Genomic DNA, 18,418 nt, shown 5'->3' with positions numbered 1-18,418 from the left:
TCGCAAACAAAGCGATGGAGTGATGTGGCGGCAGATTTGAAGAACGAACAAACACTGCAGATATTCGCGGCAATACCCGTTATTAGCAGTGGTGTCAACAGGTGATCTTTCCTCATAATGGTTTAGTTGTTCACATTGTATCTGCATCCATGTTGTCCTGTGCTGTGCATTGATCCCTTTGGCCTTTCCACCTGACTTATTTCATCGTGTTAAAAACATCAAGTGGTGAGTGAGTGAGTAGCGTAAATCAGCACTGATGAGAATGAGTGACTGCAATTATTTCTTCCATTTGGCTTGCCCCCTTGCTTTCAGAAACTGGAACGGGAGGTGCAGGGCCACCAGGCCATAGTGGACAAGACTTTGGCCGCTGGTGACGCGCTGGTGAAGCAGCGCCACTTTGCGGCCGCCTCGGTCAAGGATAAGTGCCACGAGTTGGTCGCCTGCTGGAACCTGCTGCTCTCTGAGTGCAGTAAGCGCAAGAAGAAGCTGGACCTGCAGCTCAAGGCTCAGACGGTGCGCCTTTAATTTCTCTTCTAAGCACCTTGGCGTAGAGCTGTATACTGCAAAACGTTATTCCGTCATTTAAATTTTACGGGAGAAAAGAAAAAAAAAAGGAAGTTTTACTTATTTTTCTGCGGAGCTTTTAACAAGACCTCTCCTGTCATTGTGGGAAAACTGCTACATCGAGAGATCTGTGTATGTTGTGCTGTTAATTTTATGTAAGTGATTCTTGGACTGCTTTTTTTGCAAGAGTCTTCTGCACTTGCGTTCAAATTTTGCTACTCTCTTCAGTAGAATCTCTCTTAGTTCGAAAATCGCACGCACTAATTCTGACAAATGGAAATAGAAAGCTGGGTTAGTCTATGCACCGTGTTTGTCGCTCTCATGACTGTGTAGATGGCCCTGTGATGGGCTTGTTTTTTGTGCGGTCTGTATATGCATGCTGGTCTAAGTCACTTTTGTTGTCGCTCACGCCAACAGTTCTACTCTGAGGTGAGCGAGATTGAGGCATGGATGAACGAGAAGAAGAGCGTCCTGACGAGCACTGACTTTGGCCGCGACGAAGACGCCGCCGTGAAGCTTCTCACCAAGCAAAAGGTGTGTGCTCCCTGTCCCTGGCGATTCTAGATTCTAACAATCTACCGATCTGGCCCAATTCTGTTTCCTACTTATTCGAGGTTTGTGGGATTCTCGAAATTTCTAGGTTCCTAGAGATCAGTAACCTGCCAATCTCACCAAATTTGGCCAATTTTAATGGGAGACTGTACTGTTTTCCATGTGGTTAGGTAAGAAGATATGAGGTTTGATTTAGTAAGAATAGCAAGCAAGCTCGGAATTACCATGCCTGGTGAGGGATTGAACTGGTAAGCTGGCATTGAAAAACTGAACAGTTTCGAAGAAGTGTTTTGTTTAGTAGGCTTGTGCGCAATAAAATAAAAGCCTAGTATTAAAGAAATTGTAGCAAATTAATGCTTTGCCTGTTTAAGTGCACATATATGACCACAAAGGAAAACTACATTGTTTGGAAACCTTGCTTTAATGATCTCAACTGATGATCATTGTGGCAATTCATTTTTACACTCTTAGCATTACATAGCCGTTGAGCTGATAAGCTGTTATGTTCTAAAACTGCACAATGCACATTTTCTTTCACTTGCATGCAAATTTATTTCAAGAGCAACCACCTGTGTAAACGTGTTTCAGGCCCTGGAGCTTGAGATTGACACCTACTCTGGCCTTGTGGTGGAGATGACCCACCAGGGGCAAGCCATGATTGACCAGAACCATCCCGACTCCAAGATAATCGCTAACCACATGGTAAGTTCCTCAGCCCCTGCACGGCACCTATTGCTTGTGACAAATGCACATCAAATTTGTGGCCCCTGCTTTCCTGGATGTTATTGGCACGTAACATGTGGCTAGTTTGGTTAACCCTTCCGGGCTTTGCTCTCTGTTACTCCTCAGGCATATCTTGTTTTTTTTGCATAAATAGTTAGTATACCATGCACTTTAAAACCTTGTGCAAAGTACCACAGTGATTGGAAATTGTAACATTGAAAGAACAGGTCTTCTCAACTGAGCACTTGACAGACTAGGGGATCACATTTTTTTTTTTTTAGAAGTTGCACATGACGATAAAAACGCAGGAAAGATGTTGTTGTGGGTGACAAAATCTGTCTGCATGAGTGTGCTGAAGGGCTTGCTACTCAAAGTACCAAGCTCACTGTTTTGAGACGTATTAATTACTTTGTTAGCTAGCTTACAAAGAGCACCCTGATTGTGATATGAAAAGCACTAAGTCTGTCTTAAACTGAAATTGCTGCTATCTGCAATGCACTTTTTGGAAAAAGCTGCAAATTCGTGATGTACACAGTAGTGTACAGAGCGCCTGAAAAGATTAAGGTATAATTTCATTTCACATAAAAATGCTGTTAACTCCTTCAGATGCAAATTATGATGCAGTAAAGATCCAGCTTTTTCGATGATTAATTACACAATTTCTGTTGGGTCCTCACTTATCCACATTGTGCTCAGCACTATTTTCAGGGTCTTAGTTATACTTCTTTTGACTCATTCGTGTCATGATAAGTCATTATGTAAAACAAATTGATACATTTTAGGTGCTTCAAAGCATTTATGTTTGCAAAACAAGCAAAAAAAAATTTGATGCTCACCGGAGCCATACCAAAGCTGCCATAAAACACGGAGCCACCCGTTTACAAAAAATTGATTCTTTCATTCATGTTGCATGCTTGGCTCGGTATGTTTGTGCACAAGATTTTTCATACTTCAGCACATTTTACTGCGGACACATTTGTGGAAATTGTGCCTTGTATAGGCAAGATTTGACTTGCGTTCAGGTCGCATCCACTTATGTGGATACAGCGCCTGAAGAGGTCATTCTGTGATTGTTCACATCTGGATGGCAGAATCTTCTGTAGCCATTTTGATAGTGGTGAAAGCTGGAAGTTTTTGGTTCCCAACTTTATTTCCATGAGATGCAATCGTGCAGCAAACAGTGAATCAGGAGATCAAGAACCTGCAGAAGCTGTCGACGGTGCGTCGGCAGAAGCTGATGGAGTCCAAGCACACGCATGAATTTTTCCGCGAGAGCGATGACCTCCAGGACTGGATCAATGAGCAGATGCAGGCCGCCCTCTCTGAGGATTATGGGAAGGACTACGAACACCTCCTGGTATGTTTGTTTGTGTTTGTTTACATGCCGTAGTGTCCTGAACTGTTTACTGCTGTGTACCATGTCATACCATGTGTCACATAGCTCTGCAAAGCACCTAACGGAATACTTCACCACTCTGTGCCACACCCGGCTGTATCTGTTTGTCTTGTCCTTACAGCTGCATAAAGTACAGGTGGTAACGCTGGACCTAACCCACAACCGTTAATTTGTGTTGCAGGCAGGAATAAATTTTTTCTGCAATTTATTTTGAAAGTTAACTGCCTTCACCAGGACAACGCAGGGTTACATACCATTTGTTCACTTTTTCCCCAAAAAAGTCAGTTTTTTAGCACTGTCGCTACATTTTATCAATAGGGTAGCGTACTTTTTGTTTATGGAGTTATTGATGTATTTTTATTTTTGATTCTATTTTGATATCGTTGCATCAATTCTAGTCGTGTATCAGTGTCAGCTCTTTGAGATACCTCTGTAGTGTCTTCTCAGAAATTAATCTAAATTGGAAAACCTGTATCTTTATGTTGGCTTCTATTGTGAAGTGAAGATGTAGCCTTAAATTGTAGTGCTCAAAGCAGTGTGCTCTGTGTGTGCAGTGCTACAAAACATCATGACTGCCGTGAGCCAACCTGCTCACTGGAATAGCAACCTCAGGCATACTGTACAGTAAGCCTTGTTATGGCCAAGTGTGCGCATATGTCATTATTTTATTAACAGATGTGCCATGGAAGTGCTTTAAAGGTTTAGATTGTGTACGAGAAGTTCATTGACCTTCAGTAACAATTTTGCCCATTGTTCTTTGGTGCAGCTCCTGCAAGCCAAGTTTGAGGACCTCAAGCTGGTCGTTGACACCGGAAAGGACAGGCTCGACCAGTGCGTTGCCCTCGGGCAGCGCATGATCGCAGCTGATGTGGCTCGGTCTGGCGAAATCGAGAAGCGCCTGGACCACCTCGAGTGAGCAGTTTTCTTTTCTTACAGTGTGGGCTTTCACAGCGACAGCTGTTAAGGACGCGTTTCATGCTTCTGCACCATCGGTGGCATTGATATAACGGGAAAGAATAACGAGAAGTTCACTGCTCCGCGGATATAAGGCACCCATTGTGTCCACCTGCATGAACTAGAGCCGTTTCCCGATTCTGCGCATACAGGGCACCACTCTGCATTGCAGTGTTAGGGGTCTCAATGGGCCAGCGCTGCTTGCATAGCGAACAGCGCAGTCAGTGCCACCACTGAATCTTGCATTGGACAGGCACAGTAACTATTCGTCAGTTTCTTTTTTCATACCAGACATTTTGCTGTTCTTGGCATTGTCTCCCAATTCTTTCTGTTAAATCAAACACATCTTTGACTGATTTACAAATCCCAGAGTAGTAGCTTTAATATGCTATTGAAAAAAAGATGACAGTCACTAACTAGAGGAGAAATTAACTTAAAAAAGAAATAACACCGAGGCACGCTCGTGTCCTAAAATCAAGTTGCGGATAGGGTAACACCAAGATTGACGAGCATGTTTTGTAGTCATCAATGCCAGTCTTCTCTTATTGTGGCGTTTACGTTTTCTGTCTTACTAGGAGGTTTTCGTGACAGTCATAAAAAATGTTTGGCGGTGTTGTGGCAAACATGCAATTGAGTATTATTGGTGCATCTTGCATTAATACAAAAACATATATGTAATGACTGCATCTGCCATTCTAGCTGTCAAAGTAGTTTTTTTTATGTATATAATCTATTACCCCTTGTAATGCATGCACCGCAAGTTTTTCTTGAAGCTTTTGGGGGAAAAAAAATTTGTTCTTTATGTGAGCAGCTTGTGTGGAGAAAAAAAAAATTCGAGTGTGAGGAATGTGGCGTCCAAGCCTGGCCGCTCTTCCTGACGAAAGCTGAATGTGCATTTCCTGTAGGTACCTGATGCAGGCCCTGAATGAAGCGATGCAGGCTCGGGAACAGAAGCTTCAAGCAGCTGGAGAGATCCACCGCTTCAACCGAGACGTTGCCGATGCGCTCAGCCGAATTCAGGAGAAATACACGGCCATTCCTGATGAACTTGGGAAAGACCTGCAAGCTACTCAAAGTCTTGTCCGGAGGCAGGAAGGATTCGAGAATGACCTTGTTGCCCTTGAAGCACAGCTACAGGTGGGCTCATGACTTGAAGTTGACAATGTTCTCTTCCTAATGACCATGAACGATTGAGCGTGTGGTTGTGTAGTGGAATGTTTGGAGGCCTCGGATCAGTGATAAAGGAGGAACTTATAGTAACTCTGGCAACTCGACATGTGCCTGGTTTGTTGTTAGTAGCCGTGCTACTTTATTATGTATGAAGATGCAGCTTGTGTGTGAACACCTCTGCTGGGCATACAGGACAGCAGGGAAGAATTTTTCCTGTTTTTTTTACATTAAGCAGATCTTATTTTTAGCACAAGAAGTTGTTTGTAACTTTGAATGTGCAGGTGAAACATTCTATAAAAGATTACTCCAACAACAGAGGTGTACGGGCTAGTGTGGAGCTTTGTGATGCGGAGCATCAACTTGCTGCATCGAGTGCTGTTCTGAGAATGATGCAACATATGGATACTTCAAGCTGCCTGTATGTGCTTGAAAAGCCTTTAAATAAATGGCTCAGGAATTGAAACCTGCTCCATAAAAGATTTGGCCTTCACTTGACGTCAAAGGTATCTAGAGCGTGGCTTTGGCAAAGGAAAAATTTCATTGTTGCATCCACGGCACTCGCTTGAGATTTAACGGTATACACTGTGTGATGTGCACCGCTCGAAATAGGGGAACATAAATCTATTCTAAGCAGTGGGGAAAAGAACTCGAATTTATTCCCTAGTATGTGTTTCGTTTCATGAACTTTTGAGTGACGGCATGCATATGTCTGGTCCCTATTTCACCAGTGCCATCATGACTCTCGATAGCACTCGCATGCCACACCCGAGAGCAGAAAGTTTTCCGCTTGTGGTGTTCTATCTCTGCGAGGTGTGGTCGAGCGTCGAGAGCTCAGTAACCTCTTGCTTGCCGCCCCTTGCTTGTGCTGCCGCAGGTGTTGGTGGACGACAGTGTGCGGCTGCAGGCGGCCTACCCCGGCGGCAATGCGGAGCACATTGCAGAGCAGCAGCAGCTGGTCGTAGACCAGTGGGCTGCACTGCAGGAGAAGGTGGCCCAGCGCAAGGAGCAGCTCAAGGAGTCCCTGCAGCTGCAGAAGTTCCTCTCCATGGTGAGGAGGGGAAAAGGGGGCATGGAATGACAGTCATCTATCCAGCAGTTGTGATGTTTCGGCTTCTTTTCTCCGTATCCTTGTACATTTGCGTCCCTCTACATTTAGAATAGTTTTTAACTTGGTGACTTGAAACTGTACTGAAGGTACTTAGTGTAGTCCACTGAAAACGCCTGAAAACGCTATACTGTTTCCCATTTTTCAATTATTTTTTTTTTCACACATCCAGGTTCGTGACCTGGAGACGTGGGCACGAGGCCTGTGCTCGGAGCTAGCCGCCAAGGAGACCGTGCGCAGTGCGACTGGCGCCCAGACGCTGAAGTCGGAGCATGACCAAGTGATGGCTGAGATTGAAGCTCGCGAGGAGAGCTTCAGCGATGTGCTCAAGTTTGGCAAGATGATGATGGATGAACAGCATTACGCAACAGCAGAGGCAAGTGACTGTGCAGCTCTGTATGACCCACCCAGTCAGACTCAATTTGATTATATTTGGATTCTAATTAGTGCTTGATTTCCGAAATTGTGTTTGGAAGTCCCAGTAGGTCTTTCTTGACTGAAGGAAGAAAGAAATCCTTGGAGAAAATTGGAAATAGAAATGGAATTGGAATGCCATCGCAGTCTTTGGCTATGGTTATGACGCTGTATTTTCTGTGAGCATTCTACGTTCTGCCAGTCTTTTCTTTTCTTTTTTTTTTTGCAGAATTTAGTCAAAGTTTTTATCAAAAGATTGCTTTTTGACAAACTTCCAGTTTTGTATTTTAATTTTGGGAACATGGGTAATCCTTTTTTTTTTACCAATCATTTTTCAGTGCTGTTTACTCAATGCACTGACAGCTACCTATAAAGTTTTGTAATGTTGGTTTTGTGTTTATGGAAGTGTTTCCTTTCCAGCCTGTTTGTATTAAATTCTTCTCATTTGGTGATATTGCTGAAATTATTTTCTTACAAAGTGGCATTACAGGCATTACTCAGTGGTTTTATATTGCTGACGGGCGTTAATAATGAGATCGCACACAGTTTTTTTTTTCTTTGCATGGCGTCGGCTTAAGCTTAATCTCTAAAATAATGTTTAATGGTAATTTTCTTTCACTGATATTATGTAGCGGTGTTTACAGACTTCAGGACCACTGGGCAAGCATGACTGTGGCTGAATGAAGGTGTGATGTTCTTGTGCAGATCCAGGAGCGCCTGTCGCAGCTGCTGCAGGCACGAGATGACCTGCACCTCGCCTGGCAGCACAAGAAAGTCTACCTGGACCAGTTGCTTGACCTGCACTTCTTCCTCAGGGATGCCAAGCAGCTGGACACGCTCAGCGCCCAGCAAGAGGTCGGCACCTTATCCTCTGCTTTTCACATTTCATGTACTCCACGTGCATTCAATTTTGTTTTCCTCTAGTCATGCAGGCCTAGTGTTAGCATGTTTTTGTTCCTATTCAAGACACACCTGCAATCTCAAATTGTTATTTTCACCTTGATTGCAGTTTCTTCAAACTCTATTGTGAGTGATTAATCTTTGAGTCAACCCAAATTATACCGTAGTGCCCTGCAAGCATCAGCAGGGTGCATGTCACGGGACTCTGTTCTACAGCTGTTAATGACTGCCTGCCAGTTATGCCACGATACTCTCGCAAAGTACGAAAGTGCTTTTTGTCCATACTGAGTTTTGTGGTCAAAAGTTTTTCCATGAATGTGCTTGCTTTTTAAATTCTTTTGCTCCATTCATTCATATATTGGCACTGCCAAACGGCAGTATGACATTCTGCTTAGGCGTTTATAATTTAACGACTTTGGGTTAATTTGCCAAAATTTGAATAGACGGATTGTCTTTTGACTGGGGCACAGTTACGTTAACATCTATCAGAGCAAAGTGATTTGGCCATGAACGAAAGCAATGCGGAAGTTCCTGAGGTGTTTGCTGTTTGAGTTGCTTTCTGCTGAAACTTACCAGTTGTTCTCCTGGCTTTCTGCCATTTTTCTTCAGGTTTTTCTATATTTTGTTTGCACACTCTACAGAATTTTTGAAAAGAGTGCTTGTTATGCAGGTCTACTTGTCGGGCACGGAGGTCGGAACCACTGTTGAAGAGGTCGATGCCAATGTGAAGAAACATGAGGCGTTCGAGAAGCTCATGGCCACCCAGGATGAGAAGGTGACTCCTGGTTCCATTCTTCCTCACTCCTTGCTCATAACTGGACTTCCTGTTTTTGTTGTTAACACGAGCACATGCGATTAATGTTAGGGGAGTCAAAGCTGGTGTGCTAAATCAACTGTAGATACCTGGTTCAGCTATGAAGGAATGCTTGGGGCACATGTTGAGTTACTGGATGCAATTGTTTTCACTGTGTTTTTTTTTCTAGGCTGACAGGCCTAATTTGACCTGTATCCCACGACAATGGCTGTAAACCATTACTAACTATTGTCGCTTAGCCACTAACATTCTATGTATAGTGTCTTGGCTGCTGCAACTGAACAGATTAAAGCAACAGATGATGCTACTACTGGGAGACCTCTTCTCTTGGCTGAAGTTATGTTGTGGCTATTCTTAGCTACTAACAAACCACTATGTTGTACCTTATTCGTCATAATGTCTAATTTCTTGCTACAGTCCGTTGGAAGCTGTGCTTTTTTCCTGCTACCGTTAGAAGGTCTTTTGATGTTAATGTTACTCATTTTTTTATCAATCTTTTTTTTGTTCGTCTTTCAGCTTCAAACGTTGGAGCAGTGTGGAGCCAAGCTCGTCCAGCAGAACCACTTTGACAGTGCAACAATTCGCAAGAGAATGGAGGAAGTTGCAGCCAGGTGAGCTGCTTGGTAGTAGGGCTCGATGACATACTACGTCTTTGGTATTGTACAGCAAAACCTATCTGCTTATTCTAAACACAGATATTTTTAATCAATGTCATTAATAAACATTCTAAATACCTCCTTGAAGATCTGGTGTAAGACTTCGTAGGGAGTGCTGTAGACACATATCTTCTGTTTCCACTCACTAGCATTTCCAATATTTTGAACATCGAAATGCATGGGGCCCACAAGGCGAGCTTTCTCTCAAAACCTGTGCCGTGTGGTGGTGTCAGCTTGAACGAGGGTGCCAGAGCTTTTGAAATTCATCTGTCTTTGTCCGTCTAGCTTCAGGCCAGCATCGACGCACCTTGTTCACGCAAGTGACTTGGTGCCACTAATGGAAGCCTTATTTCCAGGCAGTGCTACTTGTCCAGTGTTGCCTTCCTGTCAATCATGGCCTTTTAGCCAACTTTCTCTGAAACTCTTAAAGTGTCGGTTGCATGTTATTTAACACGGAAGCCGACGCCTGTTATTCAAGATTGCCTGCTATTAGGAAATTGTCTCGACTCATGCCAGTTGGCGATAAGAACAGTTAGAGCTGGCTGTCACGAGGCTTTTCTTAGGTAAGCCAGGATCAATAGTTGCAAGCAATTGTGTCATGCTATTGAGCTAAGCAACACAGCATCTGTATAGTAAGGCACCCCAGTGAAGAGCTAAATTCTGTGCCTTTGACTTACTCTTAGGGAAAAGACAGACCAGCAGTTTGTACTTATCTGTGCACAATCGTAAGGCTGGTGCAAGTCCCATGCTCGTTGTTACTCTACTGTGCAGGCGTGCCCAGGTGAAGCAGCTGAGTGCGGCCAAGCGTCAGAAGCTGGCCGAGGGCCTCCTCCTTGCCCAGTTCCGTCGTGATGCCGCTGAGGCGGAGGCCTGGGTCGCTTCCAGGCACAAGCAGCTCGAAGCACAGGAGGCCTGCCTAACTGCCGACACGCCCGTCTCTCTGGAGGAGAAGGTAGACTGTCACTAAACCAGGTTTCTCCACAGCTGCATCGGCCATTGCTGTCCCAAAGCTGAAATATGGGCTTGCAGCCAGCTTTGCTAGAGGCAGTGCAGACAAAGTCTCAGCGTACAAAAGACGCAAAACGTTTGTGTCTTGTTTGTGTTGTTTTGGGGGAAAACAAAACAACAATAATCTATTCTCTTGCCTAACCATTCTGGCCCAGCCTGTGTGTTTAACTTTTTTTTGCCCGTAGAACACTGTGTAATGAACTTGCCTCTTGTTTGGCGAAATGGTGGAGTATATGACAGACTCAAAGTGCATTCTTGCCTGTACAAAAGCCGTGAAAAGGACTGCTGTCTTGTGTTTTGTCGTGCATGTGTGTCCCTTGGTAGCTTGAGGCTTTCAACTCGCTTTACAACACTCCACTGCGGCATTCCTGCTGGTGAGGTCTTCTTTCAAATATGTCCGCTTTCCGATCCAGTTTGTATTCATGCGAAGTTTAAAAGTCTCTTTACATGTTAATTTTCTTTTAGTTATGCATTGTAAACAGTTGACATAGCTTTCATTTCTGTGTTTCATGAGTTTGATTTTGGATGTTTATTTAACTTTTGTTCCGGCTATTTGATTAATTGGTGTGGCAGTGCTAACAGTTCTAGTTACATTGATTGAAAGTGTCTCTGTTGTTGTGTTTAGGTGAAGCAGCTACAGAAGCACCAGGCCTTCCAGGCAGAGTTGGCCGCTCATGAGGGGAACATTGCTGCCATCAAACAGGTGAGACTTGTGGCCTTGGCCTTCCTTGGCCGAATTGAGAAGAAGTGCACGGGGCGCTTGGTAGTTGCTGTTAAAGGGACACTGAAGACTAACTGAAGTTGGCCTGTGTCGATAGATCACCGTGCTCTGAAGGCCAGACTCTACTTGCGCTAAAAATGGAGCTTTTATAAGCTCAAAAAGGTAAAGAAACTGAGATATCTTCATCCCCGCCCAGTTTTGCAGTAGACTGTGCATTGATACAGTTTTTTAGACACATATCACAGAGGCTAGGCTACACCACCATTCGCTTGAAAATTCTGATCACAGAGGCCTTTCTGGTTGTAGAGGTCGTGAGTTTGAATCTAGTGGCGTGAAAATTTTTAAATTCTAATTTTCTCATCAGTATATGTGTCTCTTGCTGCCAAGCAAACATGAGCATACCTAGAAAGAGGCGTATAATTTACAGTTACTGAGAGCGAAAATTGGATGGCGTTATCCTGATTGTTTGTTTAAGCTTGTGCTTACGAAAGCGATTCTGTTTCTGTGCCAACCTGCAGCTTGTTCTTGAACTGTGAAGTGCTTCAAGTTCTGTGTAAACCTACGAATTGCAATGTGTGGAAACACAAGATATGCTCGGTCATATACACGGACTCAAGCAGCTTCTAATATGGCCTTGAGACTTCTTGATGCATATAAAAAAATTACAAAAATTATATTAACTATGGTTTTGTTGCAAGGCTAAGGAAATGTTTGATTCAAGCGTAGGATTGTCTGGGTTAGTATCCACAAAAAAGAAAAAAAAAACAGACTGCCTATGAGGTCGAGACTTCTCACGAGGAGTTGTTTACAGCTGTTGCATCTGATGAATATGACATCAGAAAAGAAAAAAAACTTGCTTCGGAATATTTTTCTTCCTTTTATTTCTGTTCATTCACAGAAAGGAGAGCTTCTGCTCAGCAAGAAGCACCCGGCTTCAGGGGAGGTACGGGAGCAGCTATCGCGGCTGCTCCAGCTGTGGCAGGAACTGCTGGATGCACTCCGACGGAGAGGCCGTGGACTCGAGGAGGCCCAGGACATGCTGGACTTTGAGAGCCAGGTTGACAAGGTCGAGGCCTGGATCCGGGACAAGGTGCGTTTGAAGCCAAGTGGTGGAGGGAGCATTATATTCTACTTTTCTGTAATTCCTAGTAGTATTAGTGTTCGTTGTGAGTGCATGTTCATGTGCATGTCGAGTGCATGTGTAGCAGCCTGTACTATTCTCTTTTGATCATTGTTGTATGAGCCTACACTTAAGCCAGGTTTTGCTCTTGGGAGTACTAGGAGTAGCTGCGGTAAACCATACTCGGACATCTGCGCACAAAGTAAAAATTAGTTAATGGAGAAAGATTTGCTGATCTCAGTGAAGTTTCAAAATTTTCCTTGGTGAAAAAAAGAAAGAAATTAATTCTCATCATACTCTGCGAAGAAGTGAGTGCAGTAGCTTGTGCTTCTTCACATAATCAATTGTGAGCTGCTAATATGGAAACCACAATGTTGATTGGCCATATGGAAAGCCACTGTCACTGGCCAGAGAGCAAGAGTTAGAACAGTGCACGGCCTTTGGGCACTCCTGGAACAGCACTAGGTGTGCTTTGATTACAGCATTAGGTAACCTCCTGAAGGCCATACGGTCACAGAGTAGACATATTTTTGATGAGCTTATTTGCAGCCAGCTATAGTATATATAATTGATGATTGCAATAATGAACAAAGGCTGAAAAAGGTTGAAATTGCGACATTTTGTTCACTCACGAAAATGTTGACCAAGGTGTGTCTGAACCCTGTCTCCCTTGAACTGCCTCTTGCAACGCAATTCGCTGCACTTTTTCAGGAGCTGATGGTCCAGGCTGGAGACACGGGAGAAGACTACGAGCACTGCCAGGCGCTGCAACGGAAGCTGGATGACGTCGATTCGGTGAGTGAGCTGGTATTCGCGCAGGTCTGTGACTGAACTCACATTATGGCTTGGCAGAAAAGAACACAAAGTGCACTAGTTTAAATGTCTACACAGGAGTCTAAAATGTCAGACAATCCGCGCTGAGCTTATTGGTGTTTTTTGGAAGCTTTGCCCTGTAATAACTTGATTGGTCGCGCACGCATTGAAAAATGCAGAACCTCTCATCTATATGCAGCTGAGCTTCTGAAAGAAGGATTCTTGAAGCACATAGTTGAGGAGAAAGAGCGCTTGAAAATTAGCTGCCTGCCACTTTTGATTGGGAACAGTTCAGTCAGTGAGTCAATGTGTTTTGATCACTTATTTTTGCTTTCTGCAGGCTTGCTTTATTTTACGCTGCCTCTTTTCTTTTCTTCAAGTCATAGTAAAATCCTGTGTTTGGCTTCACTTGCGCCAATGTTCTTGCTAATAAATACGGTTACCCTCTTGCACTGACCGTCTTTCTGTAGGTCCTTATGCACAACGTAGTTGGTAAACAGTCATAGGCAGTTCACTGTGCGACTCTTCTTCAGTTTTAAAATGGTTCAAACAGCACTCGGTGTTTTATTTTACATTGTCCGAGTCAGTCCTATGCCTAGTATGTCAGCCGAGGTTTCGTTATGCAGTGCATCTTGTTTGATTGGAGAGACACTAATGGTGGTTTCTATATGTTTGTAGGACATGAGGGTGGATGACAGCCGCATCAAGAACATCAACGCACTCGCCGACAAGCTCATCCGAGAAGGCCGGCCCAACACGCGTGCAGTGCAGCAACGGCGGGAGAAACTGAACCGCAAGTAAGGAACTTAATGAGTCTGGCTTCGTTACGTTCGTTTGCTACCCTAGTGTGAAAGGCACAAAAAAAAAAGCTCATATGACTCCTTCTTTATAACAGTTAAATTCTACTGTCAAAGAATGCTTTCTTTCAGGCATTGTTTACTGTTATATATTTTTTATTCTACTAGACTCAAGAGTATTAACTCTTTCTCTCTTTGTTGACTAGTTTTTGAAAGACATATGCCACACGCTTTCCTAGCAACTTTTTTTTACCACTGTGATGTTGATCTGCAAGCCTGTTCTAAATTGTGAATGTTCAGCTTCCTGAACTAAGTGATGCTCTAAGGGGCTCATTTGCTGGCTGTTTCATGTACCCTTTAACATTGCTTCTACTTCGTCATGGCTTCTGATAGGTTGCTGGATGCGAAATGCTAGCAATGGTCACCTTCCTTGTTCGAGAGGAGAGTCCCACCACAAGTGCATTACTGAAGGAAGAGTTAGAAAACGTTTAACTTAAGGACATGCATAATTGGCTTATACGTCCAGTAATCAATTATTGGATGTATATAGGGCCGGGTTTTATATTTATCCGAAGTTTGGTGAGGTGGCGATATTTTTTTAGCTGAAATTCAGGTACAAATCGAGTTGTTTTTAGGGGCATCCGACCATTGAAAATTTCAAATATTAAGAAAAGAAAAAAAAGACACTCAAACATCGAATTGAATATGTGTTCAGTGTAAAAAATTATTCAGAAAAAGGTAAATGGGCAAACGTTGTTGCTCTTATATTTTTTAAATAGTGTATGGTTTTTCAAACAAAGCAAACAAGCCTAGACTGACTTAGCACCGTACAAAAACAGAAAAATATGTGCACAGTAATGTATATTCTTTGATTAAGCAGCATAACATATGCAAGCAGTACTGTGGTCATGCAAAATGAGTAACAAAGTGAAATCCATGGATTTAGATGGAACTGAAAACTAAAAATACGTAACATGATGGATAGCAAAACCTCATTAATTTTGAGTTGAGGGACCAGAAGAAATGCCCCAATTTTTCGAAGTTCAAGTTATTGAATGCCCTCCCTCTCCTCTCCGAGAAAAAGAAATAAAACTGCTGAAATTTTAAAAATTAAATGAAGCCTTGTCAGGATGCTTTATCGCACAAGCAGCAAAGAGTCCATAATGAGCACGCAGGCTTGGTATGCAATGAAGAGGAACATGCATTGGAACAGCCAGAAAAAAAAAAAAAAGCAACCAGCAATACGCCAGTTGGTGTCTGAAAGCATTGCGCAGCCGGGTTCAGACAGGAACTTTGTGTGGGCAGCAGTGGTCATGATGCTGTCACTTTTTTTTATTTTTTAGGTGGAAAGCTCTCCAAGGAGCTCTGGAGGCCTACCGAGCTAGGCTGGCCGCCGCCCTCGAAGTGCATGCCTTCAAGCGCGACGTGGACGACACTGTCGACCGCATCAACGAAAAGGTTGGGGCGCTGCTCACATCTCCTCATTCGATTCCTCATTCAGTGTGGAGATTAGACATGTGTGTCAAGAAACTCACTTTTTTTTTTTGTTAAACGCGCGTTCTTCTTTATTCCCCAGGCTATCGTTATGTCAACGAAGGAAGAAAGCAAGAGCCTGCGTGCTGTCGAGTCTCTCCAGCGAAGGCAGGATGCTGTGGAACGAGAAATGACAACCATCGATGCCAAGCTCAAGGTTTGGAGCTCTTCATAATTCTGCTTGGATTTGTATGTGATTTGTGCGGTCAGATGTGAAGAGTCGTTATTTTATTGATGGCACACATGTTTCCCCTCCTTTCGTCGAGCATTTTTTTACTTGCTGGCACATTTGTATAATGACTTCTAGTGCATTTCATGCTGTTTAGTGCATGTGTAAGTTGTTGTATTGCTACAAGCCCCTATTGATTAGCATTGAACTGAAAGCAGGTTTGTTTTTAGCACTGTGAATTTACTTGTTACTTTTTCAGCAAGTGCAACGGCCAACCTCTTTTATTTAAAGTCTCAAAGGATGGCTTTTCCAAGCTCTCATATAACCGTAGCATCGAACGGACAAACCTGTTACTTAACCACGCTCTACAGGTGTAGTAGAGCTGCAGTTGTGACCACTGTACTCTAGTACTAATAGCATCAGAGTAGTGAGAGCACTTTCAGTATTGCTAAGCCTGCCTTAATAACCGCCAAAATCACTATTTCGCATGTTTTTTATCACAGGACCATCAGAACGACTGCGAACGGCTCATGAAGAAACATGGGGAGCTGGCCTCCCCTATTCGATCCAAGGTCATCGAAGTCCAGGAGAACTGGAAACGACTTATGGGTCTCTGCAACAACAGGTGAGGTTACAATTACTAGCTGTGCATGGTGTCAGAAAGAAAGGCCAAGCTAACTTCTTCCATAGGAGCTACGGACAATTAAGAGTTGCATTCAACTAAATTGATGTATAAAAGTTGGTTGTTTGAAGTGCAAGGACCGTGGGAAGATTCGAGCTTCTAATTGGGAATTTGAATCTAATGGGGACCAGTCAAATAACTTGATTTGGCTTAGGGATTCGTCGATTCGTGAATAATTCAAGCTCCCGATAAATTGGTAACTCCTTGCTGCTTGTTATCACGCAGGAAACAAACTCTGGCTGGTGCATATCAACTACACAAGTTCCTCACGGAGGTGAAGGGCCTGGTGAGTTGTTCCGTCACCTCGGTAGTTCTTCACAGGTTCTTTAGAAAGAGATGTCTTCCTAGAGCAGTGAACAAGATCTGTTTGACGTCTCAGCTAAAGCTTGCAGACATGTCATGGGCATTTTTCACTGCTTGCTGAGGTTCTTCCTTTTCAACACAAGCAACTGGCCTTGCATTAAAGTTTCGATGTTGGGTTGTTGCAGGAGGCCTGGATCAACGACCTGATCGAACGGATGAACTCGGGCGGCCTGGGCTCCAACATGCAGGAGGCTGAAAGCCTGCTGGAATTTCACCAGGAGTGCAAGGTGAGGCCTTGCACATTCCTGGGACTTGTGCAGAATGGCCACAAGCCTACAGCTGCATGAGCATTCGCAAGTGCCGTTGCATTCACTTCCTGCGCCATTTCATAAGGTTCTGCGGTTCATTGCCTGCGCCATCTCGCGAGAATAGAGGGCATGGCCGTTGTGTACTGGATGCGGCAGATTTTGAGTGAAGGGCTGCAGCAGACTGCATTGTTTCTTGTCACCCCCTTTTGCCGCTTTGCATCCTGACGGCGAAACTTGCACAAACCACGTTTCACAACCTGTATGCATAACCTGAGCTTATTTGCTTATTTTGGTATTTGAGACGAAAAACCTGATGAGAAGAAAATCTGCATTCTGCGAATGGACATTACCAAAAGCATTTTTCTGTGGTCTTTATAATATGGGATATTAAGTGTATTGTGGCCTTCTTGTTTACCCAAAGTGCACATTTCAAGTGCCCTGCCTGCCATCATTGAGGGCTTAGTCCACTTGATGGATGCATATTTTCTTCAAGAGTTGTTTGGTAAAAAGTGTTTTTACAGTGGTTTGATGAATTCTTCTAGGCTAAAAGTCATGGTTAGGACACTGTCTGGCCCTAGAAATCGCGCCTAGTTGACAGCAGTACTCTCGTTAACAGATAGTAATATAATCACGTGGTAACTTTAGCGTTTACAAAAAAAACTTGTTTCAGTGTGAAAACAGTGAGTAGCCAATTAAAGAAACGGGACTCAAAGCAGAAGACATCTATTATGTAAATGACGTTCTGCCACCGTGTATGTTTAGGGCATGGAGGCGTTGCCTAATTGTAGATTGTCCTCTAAACGTCGGATGCCATTTTTGTCGCACGCAGGCGGAGATGGAAGGACGGCAGGATGCCTTCGAGAAACTGCACTCCTTTGGCAACACACTGCTGCGAGACCAGCACCCGGCGTCTGACGTGGTTGAGAAGGAGCTGGCCCGCCTGGAGTCCCTGCGCCAGTCTCTGCGGCGCGCTTGGGAGGAGCGGGCAGCTATTCTGCGCCAGTGCAAGGACCTGCAGGTGTTCCGTGAGCAAGCAAAGCAGGCCGAGGCCTGGCTGTCCAGCAAGGAAGCTGTGCTCAACAACGAAGACCTCGGGGTGAGTGTAAATGCACGACCGCCAGAAGACACATACCATATTTACTCAAATGTTGTGCGTGTTTTTTAATGATTATAGAAGTGAAAGGTTACCCTTTGCAGCATAATTAAATTTGTATTATTGTGTAACTAATTCACCTTTTTCTGTACTACACTGGCAAAAGTGATCTTTACATTGCAGTCATGGCCATGCGACATTCAGACATGCTTCATATTTTTCCTGATCTTAAACAAAGGATTTGAGGAAGTCAACCGTACTAGTTCTTCATAGTTATGCATATGTGCTTAGGCTGATGCTACGATGTGTGACGGTGTAATAATTAAGTCCTCTTGGCTTGCTTATGTTGATATTTTGCATTCAGAATCAGCAGCTCTCTGCTTACAAATTATCCTCGGGAGCAGTTGCAGCCCGCTCGAAACAAAATGTCAATTCTCGTAAAGAGCAGACAAAGGAAGGAAAATGAGGAGATCGTTATGAAGGAAGTCGGCAGTCACCGAAACCAAGAAACATAGGGGAGTGTTTTTTTTTCTTTAATTTGTGACGTTGATGGTTTTAAGGGTTTAATGATTTTTGTTATGAAACTTGAGTATTTAATTTGTTTTTATTGGCTTCAGTTAGCA

At 43.7% G+C, this 18,418-nt stretch overlaps 1 protein-coding gene across 1 annotated transcript in view; it reads left to right on the top strand.

Moving 5' to 3' along the window:
• kst (spectrin beta chain, non-erythrocytic 5 kst) overlaps positions 1-18,418 on the top strand; it is a 214,894-nt gene that overhangs the window by 167,282 nt on the left and 29,194 nt on the right. Inside the window, exons 36-57 of the mRNA XM_077666319.1 lie at positions 313-513; positions 982-1,098; positions 1,705-1,818; positions 3,014-3,196; positions 4,002-4,147; positions 5,095-5,326; positions 6,234-6,407; positions 6,637-6,840; positions 7,584-7,733; positions 8,449-8,553; positions 9,109-9,203; positions 10,020-10,200; positions 10,882-10,959; positions 11,876-12,067; positions 12,809-12,892; positions 13,589-13,707; positions 15,051-15,165; positions 15,284-15,397; positions 15,913-16,034; positions 16,317-16,377; positions 16,580-16,681; positions 17,532-17,798. Of these exons, the coding sequence (XP_077522445.1) occupies positions 313-513; positions 982-1,098; positions 1,705-1,818; positions 3,014-3,196; positions 4,002-4,147; positions 5,095-5,326; positions 6,234-6,407; positions 6,637-6,840; positions 7,584-7,733; positions 8,449-8,553; positions 9,109-9,203; positions 10,020-10,200; positions 10,882-10,959; positions 11,876-12,067; positions 12,809-12,892; positions 13,589-13,707; positions 15,051-15,165; positions 15,284-15,397; positions 15,913-16,034; positions 16,317-16,377; positions 16,580-16,681; positions 17,532-17,798 (3,156 nt within the window). The remainder of the gene's footprint in view (positions 1-312; positions 514-981; positions 1,099-1,704; positions 1,819-3,013; positions 3,197-4,001; positions 4,148-5,094; positions 5,327-6,233; positions 6,408-6,636; positions 6,841-7,583; positions 7,734-8,448; positions 8,554-9,108; positions 9,204-10,019; positions 10,201-10,881; positions 10,960-11,875; positions 12,068-12,808; positions 12,893-13,588; positions 13,708-15,050; positions 15,166-15,283; positions 15,398-15,912; positions 16,035-16,316; positions 16,378-16,579; positions 16,682-17,531; positions 17,799-18,418) is intronic.

This window comes from Amblyomma americanum, chromosome 5 (assembly GCF_052857255.1).
Source record: "Amblyomma americanum isolate KBUSLIRL-KWMA chromosome 5, ASM5285725v1, whole genome shotgun sequence".
NCBI classification, from domain to species: Eukaryota; Metazoa; Arthropoda; class Arachnida; order Ixodida; family Ixodidae; genus Amblyomma; species Amblyomma americanum.
This window is presented reverse-complemented; position numbering and strand designations above follow the sequence as displayed.